At 40.4% G+C, this 23,432-nt stretch overlaps 1 protein-coding gene and 1 long non-coding RNA gene across 8 annotated transcripts in view; both read left to right on the top strand.

The window, feature by feature from the left end:
* LOC138962319 (uncharacterized) overlaps window positions 1-14,825 on the top strand; it is a 130,129-nt gene extending 115,304 nt beyond the window's left edge. For 4 of the 6 annotated variants that reach the window (XM_070334093.1, XM_070334092.1, XM_070334091.1 and 1 more), the window contains 4 exons: window positions 7,265-7,418; window positions 7,772-8,006; window positions 10,402-10,538; window positions 11,533-14,825. In XM_070334093.1, the coding sequence (XP_070190194.1) occupies window positions 7,265-7,418; window positions 7,772-8,006; window positions 10,402-10,538; window positions 11,533-11,604 (598 nt within the window). In that variant the 3' untranslated portion in view covers window positions 11,605-14,825. Of the gene's footprint in view, window positions 1-4,451; window positions 5,067-7,264; window positions 7,419-7,771; window positions 8,007-10,401; window positions 10,539-11,532 lie in introns of those variants that run through there. The other 2 variants (XR_011454477.1, XM_070334094.1) reach the window with 2 other exon arrangements.
* A 1,412-nt stretch (window positions 14,826-16,237) lies between these two features.
* On the top strand, window positions 16,238-23,385 carry LOC138962322 (uncharacterized). Of its 2 annotated transcripts, none has more exons than XR_011454480.1 (3): window positions 16,238-16,426; window positions 20,891-20,986; window positions 21,928-23,385. It is a non-coding gene; the product is annotated as an uncharacterized lncRNA (long non-coding RNA). The 2 variants fall into 2 exon arrangements; XR_011454479.1 differs by lacking the exon at window positions 16,238-16,426 and adding an exon at window positions 16,436-16,690.
* Window positions 23,386-23,432: the final 47 nt, after the last annotated feature.

The following is a 23,432-nucleotide window of genomic DNA, read 5'->3' on the forward strand; positions in this document are numbered from 1 at the left end:
TTTACATTTAGTCAAGTTTTAACTAAATGTTTTAACATATATATGAGACGGGAAATCGAGACGAGGGTGTGGTTGTGTTTGTGTGTGTGTGTGTGTGTGTGTGTGTGTCAGTGTATGTATGTGTAGAGCGATTCAGAGAAAACTACTCGACCCGGCCGATCTTTTTAAAACTTCACATGAAAGTTCATGGGTATGATATCCCCACACATTTTTTCATTTTTCCGATTAATGTCTTTAATGACGTCATGTCCGGCTTTTGTGAAAGTTGAGGCAGCACTGTCACGCCTTCATTTTTAAAGCAAATTGGTGGAAATTTTGGTCAAGCAATCTTCAACGAAGGCCGGACTTTGGTATTGCATTTCAGCTTGGAGGCTTACAAATTAATTAATGAGTTTGGTCATTAAAAATCTGAAAATTTTAATTAATATTTTTTTTTCATAAAACGATTCAAAAATAATTTCATCTTATTCTTCATCATTTTCTGATTCCAATAACATATATACGTATGTTATATTCGGATTAAAAACAAGCTCAGAAAATTGAAAATATGAAAATTATGATTAAAATTAAATTTCCGAAATCGATTTAAAAACAATTTCATCTTATTTCTTGTCGATTCCTGATTCTAAAAACATATAGATATGTTATGTTTGTATTAAAAACAAGCTCAGAAAGTAAAAACAAACAAGTCGCGTAAGGCGAAATTACTACATTTAGTCAAGCTGTGGAACTCACAGAATGAAACTGAACGCACTGCATTTTTTCACAATGACCGTAGTCCGCCGCTAGTGCAAAAGGCAGTGAAAGTGACAAGCCTGTTTAACGCGGTAGCGGTTGCGCTGCGCTGCATAGCACGCTTTACTGTAACTCTCTTCGTTTTAACTTTTTGAGCGTGTTTTTAATCCAAACATATCATATCTATATGTTTTTGGAATCAGGAACCGACAGATGAAATTGTTTTTAAAACGATTTCGGAAATTTAATTTTAATCATAATTTTTATATTTTTAATTTTCAGAGCTTGTTTTTAATCCGAATATAACATATGTATATGTTTTTGGAATCAGAACATGATAAAGAATAAAATAAAAGTAATTTTGGATCGTTTTATAAAAAAATAATTTTAATTACAATTTTCAGATTTTTAATGACCAAAGTCATTAATTAATTTTTAAGCCTCCATACTGAAATGCAATACGGAAGTCCGGCCTTCGTCGAAGATTGCTTGGCCAAAATTTCAATCAATTTGATTGAAAAATGAAGGTGTGACAGTGCCGCCTCAACTTTTACAAAAGGCCGGATATGACGTCATAAAAGACATTTATCGAAAAAAAGAAAAAGAGTTCTGGGGATATCATACCCAGGAACTCTCATGTAAAATTCCATAAAGATCGGTCCAGTAGTTTACTCTGAATCGCTCTCCACACACACACGCACAGACAGACACACAGACACACAGACACACACACACACACACACATACACCACGACCCTCGTCTCGATTCCCCCTCTATGTAAAAAGAATAGAGATACAGAATAGCGTGCTATTCTGCTCAGCGCAACCACTACCGCGCTGTACTGGCTTGTACATTTCACTGCCTTTTCCTCGAGCAGGGGACTGACGATGTTATACGGTCTTGGTGAAAAAATGCAGTGCGTTCAGTTTCATTCTGTGAATTCGACAGCTTGACTAAATGTAGTAATTTCGCCTTACGCGACTTGTTTTATCATTATAAACTACCTTTTTTGTTTAGTAAAACATGGCATATGTGTCTTATTGAAGGCACAATGAATATCCTATGTCCTTCTCAAGCCAAAAAGCAACGGCATGCAAAAGGGTCTTGCAAACGTTTATTTTTTATTGTGTACGAGGCTGACGTCAAGCAGCTCCATGGACGATATTTCTTCTTGTCTTTACAAATATCCACTTCGTGTCTGATAAACCCTTTACTGTGTTTTTATGACAATTAAATGAGTTCTGAGTTCTGAGTTCTTCACTGACTACGGGTATTCCCGCTGCGTTTCATACAGTCGCTGATCAGCTCAAGAGTTGGTAGGTGTCGCTGCTTGGAGCAAGGTTATATAAAAGACACGTTCCGGGAAAAGTCGAACACGCCAGTGTTTCCTTTTCAAATCTTGTCTCAGGGCTAAAAAAAAGCACAGGATTCTTAAATCGGCGACTCTTGTAAGAAATCATTTACTCATTTGCTGTGTTCAGCTTGGGTTGGGGACTTGGCAATTTTTGTTCCTTGCTCATTTACAACCAGAATTTACGAAGCGTATATTAAATTGCTGGTAAAAGACAACTGCCTAGATGTCTGTACCATAAAATATTTTTAGACACTGTGATCACACTAATCGCTTTGCGGCAATCCGTCGCCGTTTGCAAAACAAGAAAAACAAGTCAAATTAAGCAAAACAGCACAAGGTTTGGAGCCAATATTAATTGTAGGATTTTTTTGTTGTTAAACCCACACGAAATAAATGAAATCATAAATACAATAATAAGGATAAAATAAGGATGATATTGCGTTGTTGGCAGGTTGACTGTTTTGTTTTTGGTATTTTCATATCTTAGCTGGTTAAGTCCTGGAGGATAGATCATATGCCTACTTGTTGACGCTATCTTTGTATTTTGGTGAGGAGGTTCACTGATACCACTGGTTTCTTCTGCTGTTTGAACGGCAGACACAAGTATGCTTCTCATGAGCTGTTCAAGTTTAATCTACCGATAAGGACAGAGAAAGTGCTATTAACTTTTATGCCTCTCAAAGTGTAACCTTTTTACAAAGGGCTAACTTTGTACTAGACCGGCAAAATGCAAAATAAAATACAAACAGAATAAACAGAGTCAGTTCCGAAACGATTGATACTCAGCAAATGAACTGACAAGCGATATATATCCGGAATGGCAGATGCAGTTGAAGAGAGTCAACACTGAGATAACAATAATTATATCCCCTCTTCTGACTGAAACAAACAGAGTAACTTACTTTATTAGCAGAGTAATAAGATCTCCATGAAGGTCACGTAACACAAAGCCTTATTTCCATGAACAGCCGGAAAAAGAGCGCAGACGAATATCTGAGGACTGAGGACACTATAGACAACGAATGATGTTTAATGACATGTGTGATTTTTCTTTAATAGCAAAGCTGAAAAATTGCGTTTGTTCTACTGACTGGTAGGCCTATAAATGCTGTACATTGTTGTAGCTGTGTGTTACGACAATTGATCCCATGTGGATCGAGCCACAGAGAAAGTAGTCTGTGTTTCTGAGCTCTCCGCAGCGGCCTTGGAGAAGCGAACAGCGAGTGATCCCACAAGAGCAAGCCTATAGACTGCAAAATGTCGCTCGACCGTGACAATTCCTTGCTCAAGCTGATGTAGTCATAGCAATACGCACAAATGCGCATATCTGGTTTTACCCAGGCTTTTTAGATAGCTGACGTAATTCAGCAACAGTATGAATGAGTCGACTCTATCGGCCCAAGCCTGAAGCAGCTGGAGAGGACGGAGCTGTTCAGTTTATCGTGATACATGTACACATACTGGGAATTCCCGAACGATCGCTGCTCGGCCGAATTCTCATAGGCTTGCGGCTGAATCCAGATTTGGCCTTGCTCGTCAGTCGACTTGCTCTCTCCTTGGTTACAGAGTTTTTGTTGTTTTTTTATCACCAAGAACTAATGTTACACCATAAAGAACAGACCGAGGCGAAATGCTTATAAGCGTGCTTCAATGAACATCATAGTGACACTGAATGTTGGAGGATTTTCAGTGATAGGCGACTCAGTCTTCAGTCCGAAAGTTATGGTGTGAAAAAAATACGGCTACTCTTTTGGTTACTACGTAATCTAGCGCATTGTGGTGGTCTTCAAATATTACCCTATCTCAGTGCAAAGTCATTAAAGTAAGAGACGTAACTGTTGCTAAACAGATACTTAGTATAATCTCTTACTTGAGAAGTTTTAAATGTGCAATTCTTTCTTTTCTGTAAAGTCGAAGACTATGCATACCGTGTGGCGAACAATAGCTTCTTTATTCTGCGCTGCAAACCTCGACACGATGTTCGCACATCGCACCCTTTGCAAACTAGGCTATGCTAACTTGGTCAGTTTTTCAGCTGTCCCCAGAACTAATGTCTATTTGGGACATGACGTGGTTATGCTACTAGGTCTTTGCAAAAGATAGCCACACCGAGAGTTTCATGGTTTCAAGTTAGTGGAAAGACCGGTGTTTTTGCAGAAACTACCACTTTTTCTGCAGCAACTAGGCCTACAAGTTTTGTTCAAGAAATGAAATATATGTAGCTTGTTCTGCTTGTTTGTTTGATTGTTTATGTGTTTGTTTTAAAAGTGTTTGTCATGGTATTTTTGTAAAACCTTTATTCAAATGCAGTAAAGTTAGCTGTTTTGCCGGTCGCGGTTTCGGAGGGGAAAACCGGGGGATGGGAGAGGAGGCAGCGGCACACAATCATTACAAAATATTGGCGTTGCTGTGGACTCACTCCTCATAGTGTGGAAATGACTGTTTTCTGCCAGTCCTCAGTAGTCCATGCGGCGCGAACAGCCGACTGAGCCGCCGCAAATCACACTGTTCGTCCACAATCTTGCAGTCGTTTGATTTCACTTTGTCAGTTTCAAAGCGTGCTCCGGTGACTGCGATTACATGAAGACTGAGACACTCTGGTTGTTGTTGAATGGTTTTCCAGAAATATAGCAAAAGGCTTGTTTAGATTGCTGACGTAGGCCTAACTCATGATCAGCAATGAATCAGCGTCGTCAGCCTAAGCCTAATAGAGAAATGCGGCTCAAGCCTGAAACGCCTCCAAAGAACCGACCACAAAGCATTGCCGCATTCTGGAAAATCCCGAAGCAGTATTTTTTCGGAATACATCGTCATAACCATTTTAAAGTCGTCAACCTTAAAAACAACTCTTTCACGGTACGTGAAGTTTACGCCGCCCACAACCCTTGACTTCCTCCAATGATTTGTCCAACTGCGCCGGTCAGAGCAGATATGTCGCCTAACTTTGACATGCCTCATGATTGGAAACTGAGACAGGTCAGTCGAGCTAGATTTTAAAAGATTGTTTGATCGGTTACACGCACAAGCCTGGCGTTACTCGAAAAAGAACAGGCACACAAGTTGAAGATTTCAGCATCTCTTAATATTTGCGCACGACACTCTACATTTTCGCACATCGCGCTTGTAGACGGCACACACGCGCGCTCGCACAAACTGACACACTTGTGTGTGGTCGGTTTCTCAACAGTTGGTTTGATGAGACAAGACTTCCAAGGAAACTGTTAAGTAAATACTAAAATTGCATTAGAGCTACACACATGATTATTTGTTTCAAGAACATGTACTTATTCATTCATTAAATTTAGATTTTTGTTCATTCTTTGACATTATTCTGGGTAATATGACCATCCAAATTGGTCTTGCGTACTTTTGTACGACTGAAAATGAACAACTTGTTTGGTAGATTTCCACATGCATGTACATTCATTCCCAGAGTTGAAAACTCGAGGTTTCGAATTTTCACAGCGAAAGTTTGCTGCTTTTTTTTAAAGCCGTTAATCAGACACTAGATTATGCACTCAATTTTTGTTCATGAAAACTACTAAAAATAATAATAATAAAATTAACCACAACAACAACAACACCGCCAACAACAACAACAACAACAACAACAACACCATCACCACCACCGCCAACAACAACAACAACAACAACAAAGACAAATTACAACAACAAACTAAACAAGCAACCGAAATACCACATTTCAAGTACAGCCGTTCAACGTTACAAGGGAGAGCACCGCTTTTCCACTGGGCGAATTTGAAAGCCGCGTGAAATTGCGATAAGTGTATGTAGAGCAAAATCGGTCGGAAAGATGAAACTCAGGCTTAACGGGTCAAAACAATAGTAAACAGTACAAGAAAACTCATGACTGGAAGTTTTAATTCTAGACACACGACGACAACAACACTGAAGACACTGAACAAGATAACCAACACCACCGCCAACAACATTACCAACAAAAACAACAAAAATAACAAACCAACAACAAAAGCACCATCAACAACAACAAAAACTATACCACAAAAAAGCATCAACAACAACAACAACAACATAAACAACAATATACTTACATAAAAACCTTTTTTTTCTCATATTTTGAATGGAATGCTCCATTATTATCCCTTCTTGCTTTGGGCCGTTTTGGGTCATGATTTTGGAATTTCAGTAGGCGATTGGTTTCGATCATTTTAGCAATTCGTTTCTGTATGTCAACGGTGTACTGTCTTGCTCCCGGCCTTAACCTCGCTTAAATAAAACAATAAAAGCACTTTTGTAACCTGTCAGAAGTTTTCTTTTTCATTTTCAAGTTTTAAACATGCTGCTCCGCTCACGACACTGTTGAAGCAACGATTTGTCTTTTTGTAAGAACTGTCAAATCATTTACACAACTACCCGACAGATGACTACACCTACCTTTGCGAGTTTAGTGTTGCCAGCCAAGCGAAACTTTAAACGGTTTGTCCGGCAGTTCGCATCTCCCGCAAAAATGAAAGTAACATCTCCCGTGATCACGTTCTGGGACTAAAGCTGTGTTCGGTATGCCAACATGGACCCAAATAACATGTTTTACAATTTTCGTACGTAATCAAACAAAAAGTCTTGACGCAAACTAACCCAGATAAAAACAATTATCTCTTTCGTCGAGACTACTATACTTCCATGTAAGGTTTGAACGTAATTAGTTCTAAATAGTTTGAAGCTTGATCAAGGCTTACGCTGTCTTCCCAGGACAATGATGAAAAATTCGCAACAAAATTGCAGTTTTTGACTTCTTGCAAGAAAGTCAATGCAACTTGGAATTATTTTAAATGGATATATGCCTGAGGCATGACTGAAAGCCCAAGGGGCTTCGTGCACCTGGAAGTGGGAAGCACGGTGACTTTATTGCAAATGAAAAACAAAAAAGCTAATACTTTCGCAAAAAACCCCACTTTCTCCCCTTCATAAGCCGAATGGGAAACAGCCTGAACAAGTCCACCAAAGTTGAAGAGAAGAAGATGGTTCTTCCTGTTCCGCTTCCTTCAAAAAGGAATTTGTTGTCGTAGTTGTTGGTTAAGTCGCAATGTTGATGATGATGATAATTAATGTTCATGATGATGATGATGACGACGGCGACGAAGACGATGGTGATGATGATGTGAATGAATTTTACCACTCAACATTCTTTACAGAGCACGCATCTCCATGATGATTGCCACAGATACCGGAAGTCGTAAGAGCCATGTGGCCGAAGATATCTACGATATACCAGAAGAGATGTACTCTCCAGAGGTTCTGCTGACTCCAACTTCCGGTCCACAGCGTGTGCTTCCGCGGATTTACCAGGTATGCCTCTAAGTAAGATTCAACATCACTGACCCAGTAGTACCTGTCTAGATTATACTGAGACATTTGTACCTGCTTTTCACCCTCTACCTCGTGTAAAATTTGCCAAGTAAAATCAATTTCTTAGCCCATTCCGTCTATTTTGCATCATGAGCAGGTGAACGTTCTAAGCAGCTTAACGCGTTTTGTCAACAGATACATGTTCTGAGCAGTTTACCGCAGATCTTACACGTGTAAGTGAATGTTCTAAACAATGACGGTACCGCGGATCACATACAAAGGTGGATGTTCTAAGCAGCGGCTTAACGTGTAACACAGTAAATGTTCTAAGCAGCATACCATGTGCATTCCAGGCTCGCGACGCAAGCAGGGAACAAGGAAGGCGCCCTGTTGAACTGCTCGAGACAGGAGACATAGAGCTCTTGAGTGCACAAGCACGCAAGGAGACCTTTGATGACGTCAGAAACAATGACAAAGCGGCGGCGGCGGCGGCGGCGGCGTCAGCGTCATCCCCGTCGCCTGCAACAACCTGGGACGGACCGCCTGCCAAAATTATGGCTGAGGCAGGTTTCTGTCGTGGGTTGAACAGTAAGTTTTGTTCTACATGTACTGGATTTTTAATTTTCTCATAGTCTTCGTAAGTCACACTGCACCTCAAATAACCCACATAAACTAATTTCCGGCGAAGGTTCTATTTACCAAATGCTATGATCAATTTTGTCAACGTAACACAACGCACCCGTGGTTGCATTGCATGGTCAGATTGTCAAAGCCGAAGAAAACTGAGCACGACGACATAGACGTTCAAGCTCAGCGTGAATCTAACTCGGTTCTTCTGGAAAAAGAAACGCTTGTGTTTTAGGAATGCACAGTGATATGATGAAATGAATGTTTCAGTCGGCAGCATGGTGTAATTGTCAGTAGTGAGTTGTTTATAGAGTTTGTTTGTTTATTTGCTTTTATTGGTTGCGTTTGTTTGTTTGAGATAGTTTACAATTGAATTGTTAGTGGTTTTTGTGTGGTGTGTTTCGTTCCCTTCAATCAAGAGAACGGTATTACTGTAGGAAGTAGGAAGTCACAGTGCAGGGGAGATAATTGCAGTTCAACGTTATAATCTGTCGCACCCGAAGTGTTGGTGTCTTTTTCAATTTCATTGTTTCTCTCTTTCTTCTTCTTCCTCCTCGTTCGTCAGATGGACACTCCTGTCTTAGCAATGAAGGTAGCATGTACATGTCCTCTAGACCGCCGTAGAACTTCCGGGCCACTCGGATGGGGTCTGGCAAGGTCCTCTTTTTGAGTGTTGTTCTTTACTTTCACTTCCCGAGCTCAAGGGTGAGAAACTTTCTGTCCTCCATTGGAGTTCTCACTAGGTTACTGCTAGAAGATCTTTGGTTCAATCATTTGTTTTGATAACTTCCGACCTTTACCTTTCTTCGGTCAAGGCCAGGAATGCAGTAAAGTTTGTCAATGCTGTTTCAAATGTTTAATCTTAAACTCGCAGTAACAAATGGACCAGAAAAGCTCTGTCGTTTACACCTGGTCTGTTGATGCATATTAAAAAAAAAAAGAAAAAAGAATGGTACTACTTTTGTTTTTCAGTCTTCCATCCAGCGTTTTGTAATTTCTGTAATACCAAAGCTTCCGCAATCATACTTGATGCGTGAATAAAATAAAAGCTGTTGCAAATAAATAAATAAATGAATGAATGAATGAATGAACTAATTAATTAATTAATACATAAATAAACACATACATAAATGAAAAAGTTAAGGAATGAATGAAAGAGTGATTGAATAAATGAATGAATAAATAAAGTCCTCTCCGTAAAAAGAGTCTTACCATCTTAGATTTGGCCAGGCTTCTGCAAGGGATAAGAACAACAAATGTTCTCTGCACAAGAAGCCGCCAGACCGTAGATTGTTCTTTTTTTGTAGAGCTGCTCTTGTCTGGCCAGACCTGAGATGGTGAGTCGAACAGTTTATCAATCAATCAATATGAGGCTTATATCGTGCGTATTCCGTGGGTACAGTTCTAAGCGCAGGGATTTATTTTTTTAATTTTTATTTTAATTTTTATTTTATGCAATTTATGGAATGTTTTACACAATACATCACGCATTCACATCGGCCAGCAGATCGCAGCCATTTCGGCGCATATCCTACTATTCACGGCCTATTATTCCAAGTCACATGGGTATTTTGGTGGACATTTTTATCTATGCCTATACAATTTTGCCAGGAAAGACCCTTTTGTCAATCGTGGGATCTTTAACGTGCACACCCCAATGTAGTGTACACGAAGGGACCTCGGTTTTTCGTCTCATCCGAAAGACTAGCACTTGAACCCACCACCTTGGTTGGGAAAGGGGGGAGAAAATTGCTAACGCCCTGACCCAGGGTCGAACTCGCAACCTCTCGCTTCCGAGCGCAAGTGCGTTACCACTCGGCCACCCAGTCCCATGGCATAGACTGTGCCTTCAAACTTAGTCATGTTGATCAGTAAAATAGAAGGAAGTTTTTTGTTCTTCAAACAACATGGGCTTTTTATTTTTAAGTTGGTGTCCCATGTCCAAAGATATCCTTGGTTATACATATAGAACTTACCAGAACTTTAGAGCGACCTTAGGTTTTTACTATCAGGTTGTAAAAAAAAAATCTCCGCTCACTCAGGCTACTCTTTATTCAAGACATCCACCCGGCCACCCACTCATTCACTAGCCCATAATTCCGCCCAGCCAGCAATCCGCGAGTCCACGAATCCAACCACCAGTCCCTTTATTCGAACATACATCCATCCATCCACCCACACACCCAGCCACTAACCTCATTCATTAATCCATCCACCCTTCCAATTAATTCCTCATCCATCCAAGCATTTCAACCGCCATTCCCTCAAACTATCCACCTGCCGAACCACTATCGATCCATTCACAAACTGATTCATCCTCATTAGTCATTTTCGGGGTCAATCTCTTTTATTACAGGAACCGCTCGGTGTGTGTACTGCACGGTGACCATACGGAACTGGACACCCACTGACGATCCGTGGAAACGCCACAAATGCTTCTCTCCTTGCTGCAAGCGACTGCTGCAAGTTTGGGATGCTGGCATCCACCCCAGTGTGAGTCTCAATCATTTAAACAGTCTACAGTTTAATTTTCACGGACTACACTCACTTCTTTCCACTGTGCACCTTTGTAAACACACACGTACTCGCACACACAAACACACACACACACACTCTCTCACTCTCTCTCTCTCTCTCTCTCTCTCTCTCTCTCTCTCTGTACGACAAGAATAGTCATGGTGAAAGCCCTGATTATATACGTCACAGAACCTTTCTCTGTGTGTCTGTGTGTCTGTCTGTGTGTCTATCTGTCTGTATACAACTTGGGACATCCAAATGAGACCAGCATCGTAGAAGGTACTACATTGGTCATTTGTTGTTATCCTGTCGGTTTGTTGGCAAGATGTGTGTTGTTCTGCCTTCATCTTTCCCCGGATGTCTCTCTCGGGTCTATTCTTTCACCTAACATGTCTGTCCAGAAGCGTTATAATTACTTCCTTCTCGTTTTGACCATCTTGTGGGTTAGTCGCCTGTTCATTTCAATGCTTGTTATTCATGCCAGGAGAAAGGTTCCGCATAACTCTCACCTTCTCTATTACACATGTCATATGCATTTAAAGCGCTTACTTCCCTTTGTTTGTGTGTGTTACCCGGTTTACGCTCGTTGGTTTATTACATTTTGAACAACTCCCTTTTGCCTGTTTCTTTGGTGTGTTTTTTAAATCGTGTAAACATAGTATCACATAGAAAGACATGTATTTTCTCTATTTATTGATTAATTACACGGGAAGGAAAACATCTTTATCGATTAAACGTTTCAAGGCGGGATAACCCCACAGTGATTCGTTTTCCCAGCTTGACGATAAGTAGACGTTGATTGTGTCCTGCCGGTCTGTTAACGATCCAACATTCCATTTCTCCTCCAGGCTTTCTCGGTCGGTGTCTCTAGTTTGTAAATGTGCATTAAGCTGGGTTTTTTTCATAAAGCATGTCTGCGGAGAGGCTTATTACATTTTGATTTTTTCTGATCAAGTTTACTTTTCAACAGCCACAGGGCAGGAGACGCCTGCGTCACTCGTGTTCCTCGCTGGCCGATCTGAAGAGTCATCGCGCCGCTTGAAGTCCTTCGGCCAACGGATCGAACAAAATACTGAAGCAGTCAGAATACTGCTTGTTGAACACTAAAACTGACTTTATGGAGGTGGAAAAACACAGGAATCGCAGAAGATATGTATGCCGGTATATTTAGAAAGCTAGCGTCAATTCAAAGATTTATTAAAAGAAAAACTTGGGGAGACCTCACATTTTCTTTATACATGTAAAAATATAATGGAATACTGGAATCCTAAAAGCAATGTGTCGATATCTCTGTACTGATTGGATGGGCTTTTTGACAATACCCGAATGAAACGGACTGATTCAGGCTTGAGATACCGGTATTTAAACCGTGACTATAAGTGGAAAGCGCGGTCACTGGCTTACCTCTTGCACTGGTACAACAACCGAGAAGCTCGCTGTCATGTGCGTCGAAACTAACAGCTACGAAACCGGTTTAATCTTGACTGGTTTGGTCAGCCAATTGAATACAATACAATACAATTAATTTCCAAAAAATGTCACAGGTGAATACAAACTTATCAAGAATAGGAAAGAACATTAGCTTCTACCTGTATAAAATCAGTTTTGTGTTCCATATGCTTTCCACAGTGTCTACTGGTCGTGTCGCAAAGCAATTTTGGAGCGTATAGGTGTAGTTTTTTTTAATGCTGGCAGACCACAGTATTCGGACGACGCAGAGTTTGTTCCCCTGCATCAGAACCACAGATATCTTGTTCCACTACTAAAACGGCAGCCGTGTGTCCAAAATGAAACTGCCCAAACTTACAAGTTCTGCACGAATTCCAGATCTTCCGTCTTCATTTATCATTTTATGTTATCTTTATTTTTATACATACTTTATCTAGTTAAATTCTGATTGAGTTTTATTCATAATATTCTTCTTCACCTTTGTCTTTGCATTGTGATCGAATTAAACAAAAGGTTGTGAATAAAATTCGTCTGATGACACAGGTCTTCCCAAACTGTGCGTCCCTGCGTCTTCTACGCACTAGAAGCCAAACAAAGTACCAGAAATTGTTAGAGGGGGTCCAGTGACGCACTAAACTTGAAAAGAGCAGATCCCGGGACGCACTAAACTTGAAAAAAGTAGATCCCGGGACGCACTAAACTTGAAAAGAGCAGATCCCGGGACGCACTAAACTTGAAAAGAGCAGATCCCGGGACGCACTAAACTTGAAAAGAGCAGATCCCGGGACGCACTAAACTTGAAAAGAGCAGATCCCGGGACGCACTAAACTTGAAAAGAGCAGATCCAGTGACGCACTAAACTTGAAAAGAGCAGATCCCGGGACGCACTAAACTGGAAAAGAGCAGATCCAGTGACGCACTAAACTTGAAAAGAGCAGATCCCGGGACGCACTACATTTTGTTATCATGCGTAGCATCGTTACTGAAGTAATCGTATGTAGCAGTTAGTTTCTAAATATACAAGAACGTCCACTTGGCTGTATTTCGAAGACGATGCAAATTTACGGAGTAAATCAAATCGATATGACAAATAACATTTTGTGAAGGTCTCATATACTGCTGGTTTTGGGAACCTGTAAAATGTCGCTGACTATTATGATTTGGGGTCCCGGAACCCTCTGTTACAGCGTCACGGATGAGGTAGAGTAGCTCTGAACAAAACTCGAGTAAACGGGTGCCGATGTTTAGGACAGAGGACAAGACATGGGGGAGGGATTTTGGTGATCGAGAAGTTAATCAAAGTACACTGCGTCCAACTCTTATCCTAAATTAGATCACATATTGTTATCCTTTTTCAGCTGATTTGTTTGGATTTTTTTCTTTGTGTTCTTTCTGTCAGCAATTCGACATAGCCGTCGATCAGTAGTTACCAGATTCTCTATAACGAAAAATGCTGCCCACATAATTATGGAAAGACTTGGAAAAGAACATTCTGTGCGACATGGCCCGTATTCACTCAAGTGAGAATCCGACAAGCGTTTGACGAGTCTCGGGAGGGACACAACGCAACTTCCCTATGTTGCCTAGCCAAGAGTAAAGACCTGCTTCCTAGTCAGAAGCAGGTTTCGTGGTGACGGTTGAGAGACCAGTCAGCGATGCCTTCACGTTGTCTTGGCACATGAACTCTATTTTGTCTTGATTTTTGTGTGTGTTTGAAACAATAGTGTGTTTTCTTACATGTACCAGAGGTTTGCATGTGCTGACAGTCTTGTTGACTTCGAAATGTTTTGTTTTTTTAAATCTCGAGTTAATATTTTGTGACGACTGATGTATATTATGATGTTTAATTATCTTAGAGTTATATTTTTGTCGTACAAGCAACTGTCCTATTATTTTCTTTTTTGCCTTAAGTTTTGTTTGCTTGATATATTATATTTCGTATGTGTAGTGCATTATGAACTGTTGATGTTTGTTTTTAGATATGAATAATATTCTGCTTATAAATGTTCAACTCTATTGCTGCTTGCATAAAGTATCAACTACACGCTACAATTGATATATTTTGCAATAGGGTGGGGTCATTTCTTTCAGTGCTAATATAAGCACCCGAGTCAAAGTAGCTCATTCCTGAAACACGCATGCATTATGCTGCAATATTGGATAAGGTCTAAAAAAAAAATAGGTGTGGTTACGGTAACCCGACCTACCCTATTTTTTGGGGCCGACCCTATAACTTTTTATTACATTTGTCAAAAAAATACACACACAAAACAAGTAAACGAGTGCAGAAAACGCAATGAAAGCGAAAGCGCCCGAGTCGCACACTTATTTCCCTGTCAAGTAGGTTTGATTTGTACACATTAGAAAAAAAAGTTTAAAAAAAAAAGTGATTGCCTACCTTCCTACCCTATTTTTTTGGCTATGTTACCGTAACCACACCTATTATTTTTTTTGGCCTAAAGACTCTAGGCCTGGGCTTCTTAACCAAGGGATTGGGTGACTGTTTGATTGGTTGATTGATCACTGTATTGCCGGATGGTTAATTGACAGAACAATGCAAATGAGTTGATGCACTATCAATATCATCCTGTAGGTTTCACCTCTTCCCCTCCTCCTTCAGCCTTGCCCTCTTACACTGTCAATCTTTTTTTTCCCATTAATGTGTTGTTGCTGTAGTTTTTGTTGTTGTTGTTGTTTGTTTTTTAAATTCTTTTAGCTAAAGTGTTTCCTTCACCTACGACACATTTCTGACAAAATATATCTTTAAAATTTCCTTGAAACGAATTAGTAAATGTTTGTGAGAAAATGTCTTCAGTTTATATTCATTGTAAGTTGAGTATATGAGTCTGCATGCATCTCTGTCTCCCTTTTTCTCTGTCTGTCTGTCTGTCTGTCTGTCTGTCTGTCTATTTCTCTCTGTCTATCTGTCTGTCTCTCTGTCTCTGTCTCTCCCTCCCTCTCTCTCTGTACGCCGCGCACGCTGACACAAACAAATACACACATTCACACACAGACAGACAAAACACACACACACACACACACACACACACACACACACACACACACACACACACACACACACACACACACACACGGCACACAGATATAGACATGCGCGCGCAACTGAGGGATGTTGGTTACAGTTCTATGTTCTCATCAGACAAAGGAGAGCATATTTACAGATACACGGGTATTAGCCCACAAATGTGATGTGTTGGGAAATTAATAGACGGACAACAAAAAAAAAGATTGTTGAACGCCATTGCTGATATGGGCTAAATCTATTGCAAGCACAAATCTAACTTTAGATCTTTCGAGTGTTTCATTTGTTAATGCAACGTAAATGTGAACACTTGTTTATATAATTATTAATAGAGCTGATTATAAGCTATGTACGTTATATATATTTGGCACAAATCCAAGATTTCACGATTTCCAAAACATTCCTGGTCATGTTAACACACACACACACACACACACACACACACACACACACACACACACATACACACACACACACACACACATCACCCCAACACCACCCCAACACCTCCACCAACACCACCCCAACACCTCCACCAACACCACCAAGTAGTGACAACACACACACACCCCCACCACTACCACCACCACCATCACCGACAACAACAACAAGAAGAATTCTTCACGGAAATGTTCACGGTATGACTCATTGCTAATCATTTATAAACGTGTCTTTGTCTACAACACACACACACACACACACACACACACACACACACACACACACACACACACACACACACACACACACACACACACGTGTGTGTATGTGTGTACTCATTTACAAGGAGTGTGTCTTTTATCATTTGAAACGATTACTATCCTTGAAAACCGCGTCTCTGTTATTGCTACAGTGGATCATCTGTCACTTTTATTCAAACCAAACGGAAACATTAGGCAAGAAATAAATAAACTTTTTTTTTTTACTGGTGATTATGTTTTTGACACTCGAAGCAAGTTAATGCGTTTGCAGATTACGCAGATGTGATCACGGTTATTTATAAACTGAGAATGGGGAAATAGGGAACGTCATTCTGACTGGACTATGATTACTGAGAATGTTTACACTGAACTCATTGGACTGGACGCATATCACAAACAAAGAAGAAATGTCCCGAGAAAAGCGAAAGGGGAGGTGGTAGGGGGTTACGGTCGGGGTGGGGAATTAGAAAATTGCAGTTTTAGAAAGGGGGTACAGGTCTGCAAAAGCAGGTACAAAAACAAGCGCACAGACAGGGACAGAAAACCTGATGAAAACAAACGGAAAGCGCCAATGGGGAATTCCGCCTGTTGTTGACACTCGTGACAGCTAACAGTGTTGGTGAATTGTTGTGTTTACATCCGTCCAGTGTCCGGTTTGTTTATTATTCAAGGTTAGCATTTCTATTCCTAATAATATGTAAAAAAAAATAAAAAAATAAAAATAAAAAAATACAGACAGCGTAATAGTTGCATGCCCCTATTTTTACACACTTGGACAAATAACGAGTAAGCGGCTGAATTTGAATTCTGGGCAACGGAGTAACCGGTGATGTAAAAAAAAACCAGTGTTTTTCGTGAGACTTCTCCCGTAGGATCATTCAATACACTGTTTGGTTCAGTCTGCTTCAGCGCAACGCACACATCTCTCAGAAACTGTAAGTAAAATTTACTGTTGTTCACGAATCCAATATTACCACATTTGTAGGGCCATAGGGGTTCACTGGATGAACGTGATAATATAATTAAATGATAATTTAGATATAATACGTAGCAGCGTTATTTCAAGATGAACTATCAAAGAACCACACATGATAATATGAAACATATATTATATTACTATATATATATATATATATATATATTAACAGCTATTGTGTTTTCATTGTAGCAATAAGGTCCGATATTTAGACGAGACAAGTATAATGCCGACGAGTCGAAGACGAGTCGCATTATACTTGTTCGAGTCTAAATATCGGACCCTATTGCTACGCTGAAAACACAATAGCGTTTATATTGCTATTCTGACATCATATTCTGTGTTAAAATCATGTTTTTGTCAGCGACAACTACCAGAATGGTCCATGTCGTTGATTGCAGACGACGGTTATAGTGCGCATATCCCATTGGGACTGGGTGGCCGAGTGGTAACGCACTTGCGCTCGGAAGCGAGAGGTTGCGAGTTCGACCCTGGGTCAGGGCGTTAGCAATTTTCTCCCCCCTTTCCTAACCTAGGTGGTGGGTTCAAGTGCTAGTCTTTCGGATGAGACGAAAAACGAGGTCCCTTCGTGTACACTACATTGGGGTGTGCACGTTAAAGATCCCACGATTGACAAAAGGGTCTTTCCTGGCAAAATTGTATAGGCATAGATAAAAATGTCCACCAAAATACCCGTGTGACTTGGAATAATAGGCCGTGAAAAGTAGGATATGCGCCGAAATGGCCGCGATCTGCTGGCCGATGTGAATGCGTGATGTATTGTGTAAAAAATTCCATCTCACACGGCATAAATAAATTCCTGCGCCTTGAATATGTGCGCGATATAAATTGCATAAAATAAAAATTAAAAAAATAAATAAATCCCTGCGCTTAGAACTGTACCCACGGAATACGCGCGATATAAGCCTCATATTGATTGATTGATCCCTTTGCGCATGAAGCCACGGAAATCACCGAACATTGAAAAACCCATGGACATGTATTACGGAGAAGACTCGAGATAACCGGCCGGGTGTTTAGCATTACGTCAATATGCTAGGAATCATATGACGTCATGACGTATCATGCTTGTGTGATAGGGTGTTTGTTTGTTTGTTTGCTTAACGCCCAGCCGACCACGAAGGGCCATATCAGGGCGGTGCTGCTTTATAACGTGCGCCACACACAAGACAGAAGTCGCAGCACAGGCTTCATGTCTCACCCAGTCACATTATTCTGACACCGGACCAACCAGTCCTAGCACTAACCCCATAATGCCAGACGCTAGGCGAAGCAGCCACTAGATTACCAATTTTAAAGTCTTAGGTATGACCCGGCCGGGGTTCGAACCCACGACCTCCCGATCACGGGGCGGACGCCTTACCACTAGGCCAACCGTGCCGGTTGTGATAGGGTGGAGTGGAAGGGGGAAATTAGGCCAGGAAGCATAAATGAGACGCCAAGACAGAGGTTGCGATAACGTGACTTTTAATTAACGTACACCAGAAATAATGGGAGAGACGGGACTAACTCCCTACACAATAGGTAACTGAGGATACGCTTCACGCCTTTGTGTGTGTGCGTGTGTGTGTGTAGAGCGATTCAGAGTAAACTACTGGACCGATCTTTATGAAATTTGACATGAGAGTTCCTGGGTATGATATCCCCGGACTTTTTTTCATTTTTTCGATAAATGTCTTTGATGACGTCATATCCGACTTTTTGTAAAAGTTGAGGCGGCACTGTCACACCCTCATTTTTCAATCAAATTGATTGAAATTTTGGCCAAGCAATCTTCGACGAAGGCCGGACTTCGGTATTGCATTTCAGCTTGGTGGCTTAAAAATTAATTAATGACTTTGGTCATTAAACATCTGAAAACTGTAAAAACATAAAACAAATTTATGAAACTATCCAAATTTACGTTCATCTTATTCTTTATCATTTTCTGATTCCAAAAACATATAGATATGTTATATTTGGATTAAAACAAGCTCTGAAAATTAAAAAAATTAAAAATTATGATCAAAATTAAATTTTTGAAATCAATTTAAAAACACTTTCATCTTATTCCTTGTCGGTTCCTGATTCCAAAAACATATAGATATGATATGTTTGGATTAAAAACACGCTCAGAAAGTTAAAACGAAGAGAGGTACAGTAAAGCGTGCTATGAAGCACAGCGCAACCGCTACCGCGCCAAACAGGCTCGTCACTTTCACTGCCTTTTGCACTAGCGGCGGACTACGTTCAATTTCATTCTGGGAGTTCCACAGCTTGACTAAATGTAGGGACCGGCACGGTTGGCCTAGTGGTAAGGCGTCCGCCCCGTGATCGGGAGGTCGTGGGTTCAAACCCCGGCCGGGTCATACCTAAGACTTTAAAATTGGCAATCTAGTGGCTGCTCCGCCTGGCGTCTGGCATTATGGGGTTAGTGCTAGGACTGGTTGGTCCGGTGTCAGAATAATGTGACTGGGTGAGACATGAAGCCTGTGCTGCGACTTCTGTCTTGTGTGTGGCGCATGTTAAATGTCAAAGCAGCACCGCCCTGATATGGCCCTTCGTGGTCGGCTGGGCGTTAAGCAAACAAACAAACAAACAAACAGACTAAATGTAGTAATTTTGCCTTACGCGACTTGTTTTTCTTTGTGTATATACAATAAATCAATACAAGGTATCTCCAAACATTATTTATCAGAAAATTAGTTCAGAAGCGAATCCTAGAAACCCCTAAATAATGGAAAATGTGTTGGCTAAACAATTCATTGTTTACGTAAATAATTCATTGTTTACGTAAATAATGATTTATTTAGCAACATTGCTGATTGTTTACAAACAATGTAAAATACGTCTAAATAATTTGTAAACAATCAGCAATGTTGCTAAATAAATCATTATTTACGTAAACAATGAATTATTTACGTAAACAATGAATTGTTTAGGTAAATAATGAATGGTTTACGTAAACAAAAAATTATTTAGAATTGTTTTACATTGTTTATAAAGAATTACTTATTTAGCACATGAGCTTCTAAATAATGATTATTTAGCTAAAACTGGTGAAAAAAACATGAAAAAGTATCCAAATAATTATTTGACAAATGGAATGCCATACATTTCAGCATTGCACTATACATTGGACGTTCTATGGGACAGGAGAGTTTGCTGATTTTGTGTAAAACATAGGAAAGATCGTCTGTTAGAATCAGAGATAGGTCGCTTCAGATTGCAGCTTCTTGAACTTTGCAAGGTGTGTTGCCCGTTAAAGAACTGGATTTTACACGTAATGTATGTCATGTACAGTAAGCAACAAAATCAAACACACAAAGCAAATGGTATCGTCTGTCGACTAGTTACAGAAACAAACCTGGCGAGGTATGTGTGTACTTTTGCACGTGAAAGAAACCGGAACCATGCGTCTTTGTTATTGCCGATATCGTTTGGATATCGGCAAAAAATTACCAACTTCCGCAGCGTTATCCTTTGATGATCGCAATAGGGATGTGTGAGACCATCCAATCACAGCCCCCGAATTCCCCCACGTGTCTATCAGAATAGCTATATTATATATAGAGAATACTACATGGCTTGCTGTGTCGTACCAGATTTACACGAGTTGTTTTTTTAAATATTGAACTGCGAGCGAAAGCGAGCTGTTCACTATTTGAAAAAGCAACGAGTGTAAATCTGGTACGACACAGCAAGCCATGTAGTATTCTGTTTATCCTACATACTGTACTTACGTGTATTTTACTGAAAATGTATTGCAGTCGAGGCAGCTAAATTGAAGACGCTTGTTTTGGAACCCAGATCTCTTCTAAAGCCTCGTGCAATCTATTACGTCAAAGCAAAGAAACGTCACTCTGAAAGTGTGGCGTGACGTGTTAGTTCTAAAGATTCATCGAGGGTAATTAGCGAGCGCAATTTTTGTTTCTATAATGACGTTTGTCTCGGTGACTTTGGCATCATAAGCAGTGGAAAAACAGGTCCCTGCCAGACTTGCTTGACATGACCTCATTTACATGATATACACACGTGTGATTTGAACGATTATTATCTCACAGGTGTCTCTCTCGCGTATGTAGGATAAATATATATATATATGTAATCGATGATAAAATATTAATCGCTTCTTACTTGCTTTCTTCTTTCTGTTTAGAGATAACGTATCCAGTTTTATCCCTAAGCGGACTCAGGTGCACGGAATGGTGTTGATCTCAAATACAAAAGCCAATTGTGAACATTCGAAACCAAGGTAAAAATAAGAAAAGAATAAAAATAGGAAATCAAAGTGTACCACAGCAAGACTGTAAATATTTCTCGGTTAGTTGTCTGCTGTGTATGATCTAAGCATACGATGAGAGACCTGGGGGCGGGGGGGGAGGGGGGCAGGCGGGGGGCAACATATGCTATGGTCAGGTTATAAAACAGGCCTGCTAGGAATGTGGGAAACCAGGGGTGTATGTACTTAAAGTGTTTGTTACACTCACGCACGTACGCACACACACACACACACACACACACACACACACACACACACACACGCGCGCGCGCGCGCACGGTCTCCCTCTTGCTCTCTCGTTTTCCTTTTCTCTCTCTCTCTCTCTCTCTCTCTCTCTCTCTCCCTCTCTTGAATCTGGAACTTGTTAAAAAAAAAGTCGGTGTCGCAAGGCGTTAAAATCTTGACGTGATCTTTAAGGATATGCTTTTTGGTGAATGGAATTTTCAATAAAAACCGTGTTAACATTTTTGTAATACATGTACTTCATTTGAAAGCTTCCTTGATTGATTTACAGTACCTCCTTTAAACGTATTAAACCCCAGAAGCATACAGTGGCACCCAGGGTGGTAGCCATGCAGTAGCCTGCAAGTTGCTTGGCCTCGTTTTGAAACCTTGGCTCAGTAAAAAGGGCTCTTACTCTGCTACACCTCTTAAAAATCCTGACAGGGGCATTTTCGAACATCGCCTATGAAAATGCTCTTGCGTTTTGTTTTTTATTTCACGTGTTTGTTTGTTTAGCCATAGTTTGTTTGTTTGTTTGGCCATAGTTTGTTTGTTTGTTTGGCCATAGTTTGTTTGTTTGTTTGGCCATAGTTTGTTTGTTTGTTTAAATTGTTTGTTTGTTCGCTGTTTCGGGTTAGTGTTTTTTGTGAAACGCAGTTTTCCGTCTTTGTCCCTTGTTTGTACTTTTGCAGTTTGAACACAAAGACTCCAACAACGCCATTCAGCCACATTTCCACAATGTCTCGTCGGAACGAAAAGGAGCAAAAGAAAAGTCAACAGCCAATCACGTCGCCTGCTTTTTGCGTCACGTGTCACCAGCGAAAGCGTGAGATCGTCTTCCTGCCATGTGGGCATCGGATTACATGCTCAGTCTGCGCAGACGCAATGGATAACTGTGCAATTTGCGGAAAGTTGATTTTGGGAACATGCGTTGATCATAACATTTGAAATGTTTGGCGCGTAAGCGACCACCATTCGCGCGATGCATGCACTATGTGTTTGAGTATTTATGTGTTTGAGTATTACAACGGAACCCCCCTTAAAAGACCCCCTCCCCCTCCCCGATTTAAGACTTCCTCTTTTTCAAGACCTTGCTTTTTAAGACTTTCTATTCACAGCCTCTGTAATGTTTTCTGAGATGTTTGAAGGTCTTAAAAGGGGCGTTCTTCCACCGCATTATCATGCCCGCATGCACGAGCTTATGGTCGCCAAGAAAAGGTACTGTGGATGAACACTTCATGTAGGCTGGCTTTGCAGCCTTGTTGCATTCGAATAGTTTAAAGATATTCTTTTGAACCCTTCCCAGTCTTTCCTCAGTACCCGCTACATCCGACAGGGTTTTTTTTGGAGCAAGAAAGATCGACGGGAAACCCTTTCGCCATGGGCCTTGTTGTTGATCAACCATGTTGAATCAATTTCTGAGCAGCCCTTGCTCTTGGCTTACAGTACACGAGTCTGACTGTTTTTTTGTTGTTGCTTTTCTTGTTCCTTTTCCTCTATTTTTCTTCATTTGTTTTGTATAGCAGACTTAGCGCTGCCTTTTACCAGACTAGACAACGCCGACTTTTAACTCTGTTGTATTTTGGGCATGGCAACAGCCTACATTTGTGACCCAGCATCAATTGTCTAGATGCTTAAGGGTCTAGTCTCTACTTTAGCTTTATTTTGTTATCTCAGGTCAAAATCAATGTCAGGTCACTATTTGATGCAATATTAACAAAACAAGAAATTAATTGAAAAGTTCAATTTTTGACAAAACAAGACATTCACAAGTACATCAAACCAACGGTCTCTATAGTGGATATACAGACGAATGATTTTGAGACAAAGGGGGAAAAAGACTTAGCATATTATATATGCGTCGGATGTGATCTCATGGTCTTGTTTCTTGTTTGTTTGATTCTGGATTTTGGAGCGTTTGCAGTCTATCTGATTTTGAATTATTGCTAAGAACAATGATAAACTGTGAATATTCATATGTAGATCCCTTTATTTTTGGAACCCCCCCCCCCCCCCCCCCTAGCAAAAATTCGTTTTATCATTTTCACTTGCTTGGTCTTTTGTTACCTATGTTGTTGTTGTTTTTCTCACTAACTTGAACGGCCTGTTCAGATTGATACGATAACACGCATAAACCTTTGTGAAAGATATTCGTCTTTTTTGCTTGACCACTTGATATGATATTAACACCACTGTA

This window comes from Littorina saxatilis, linkage group LG3 (assembly GCF_037325665.1).
Source record: "Littorina saxatilis isolate snail1 linkage group LG3, US_GU_Lsax_2.0, whole genome shotgun sequence".
Lineage (NCBI taxonomy): Eukaryota > Metazoa > Mollusca > Gastropoda > Littorinimorpha > Littorinidae > Littorina > Littorina saxatilis.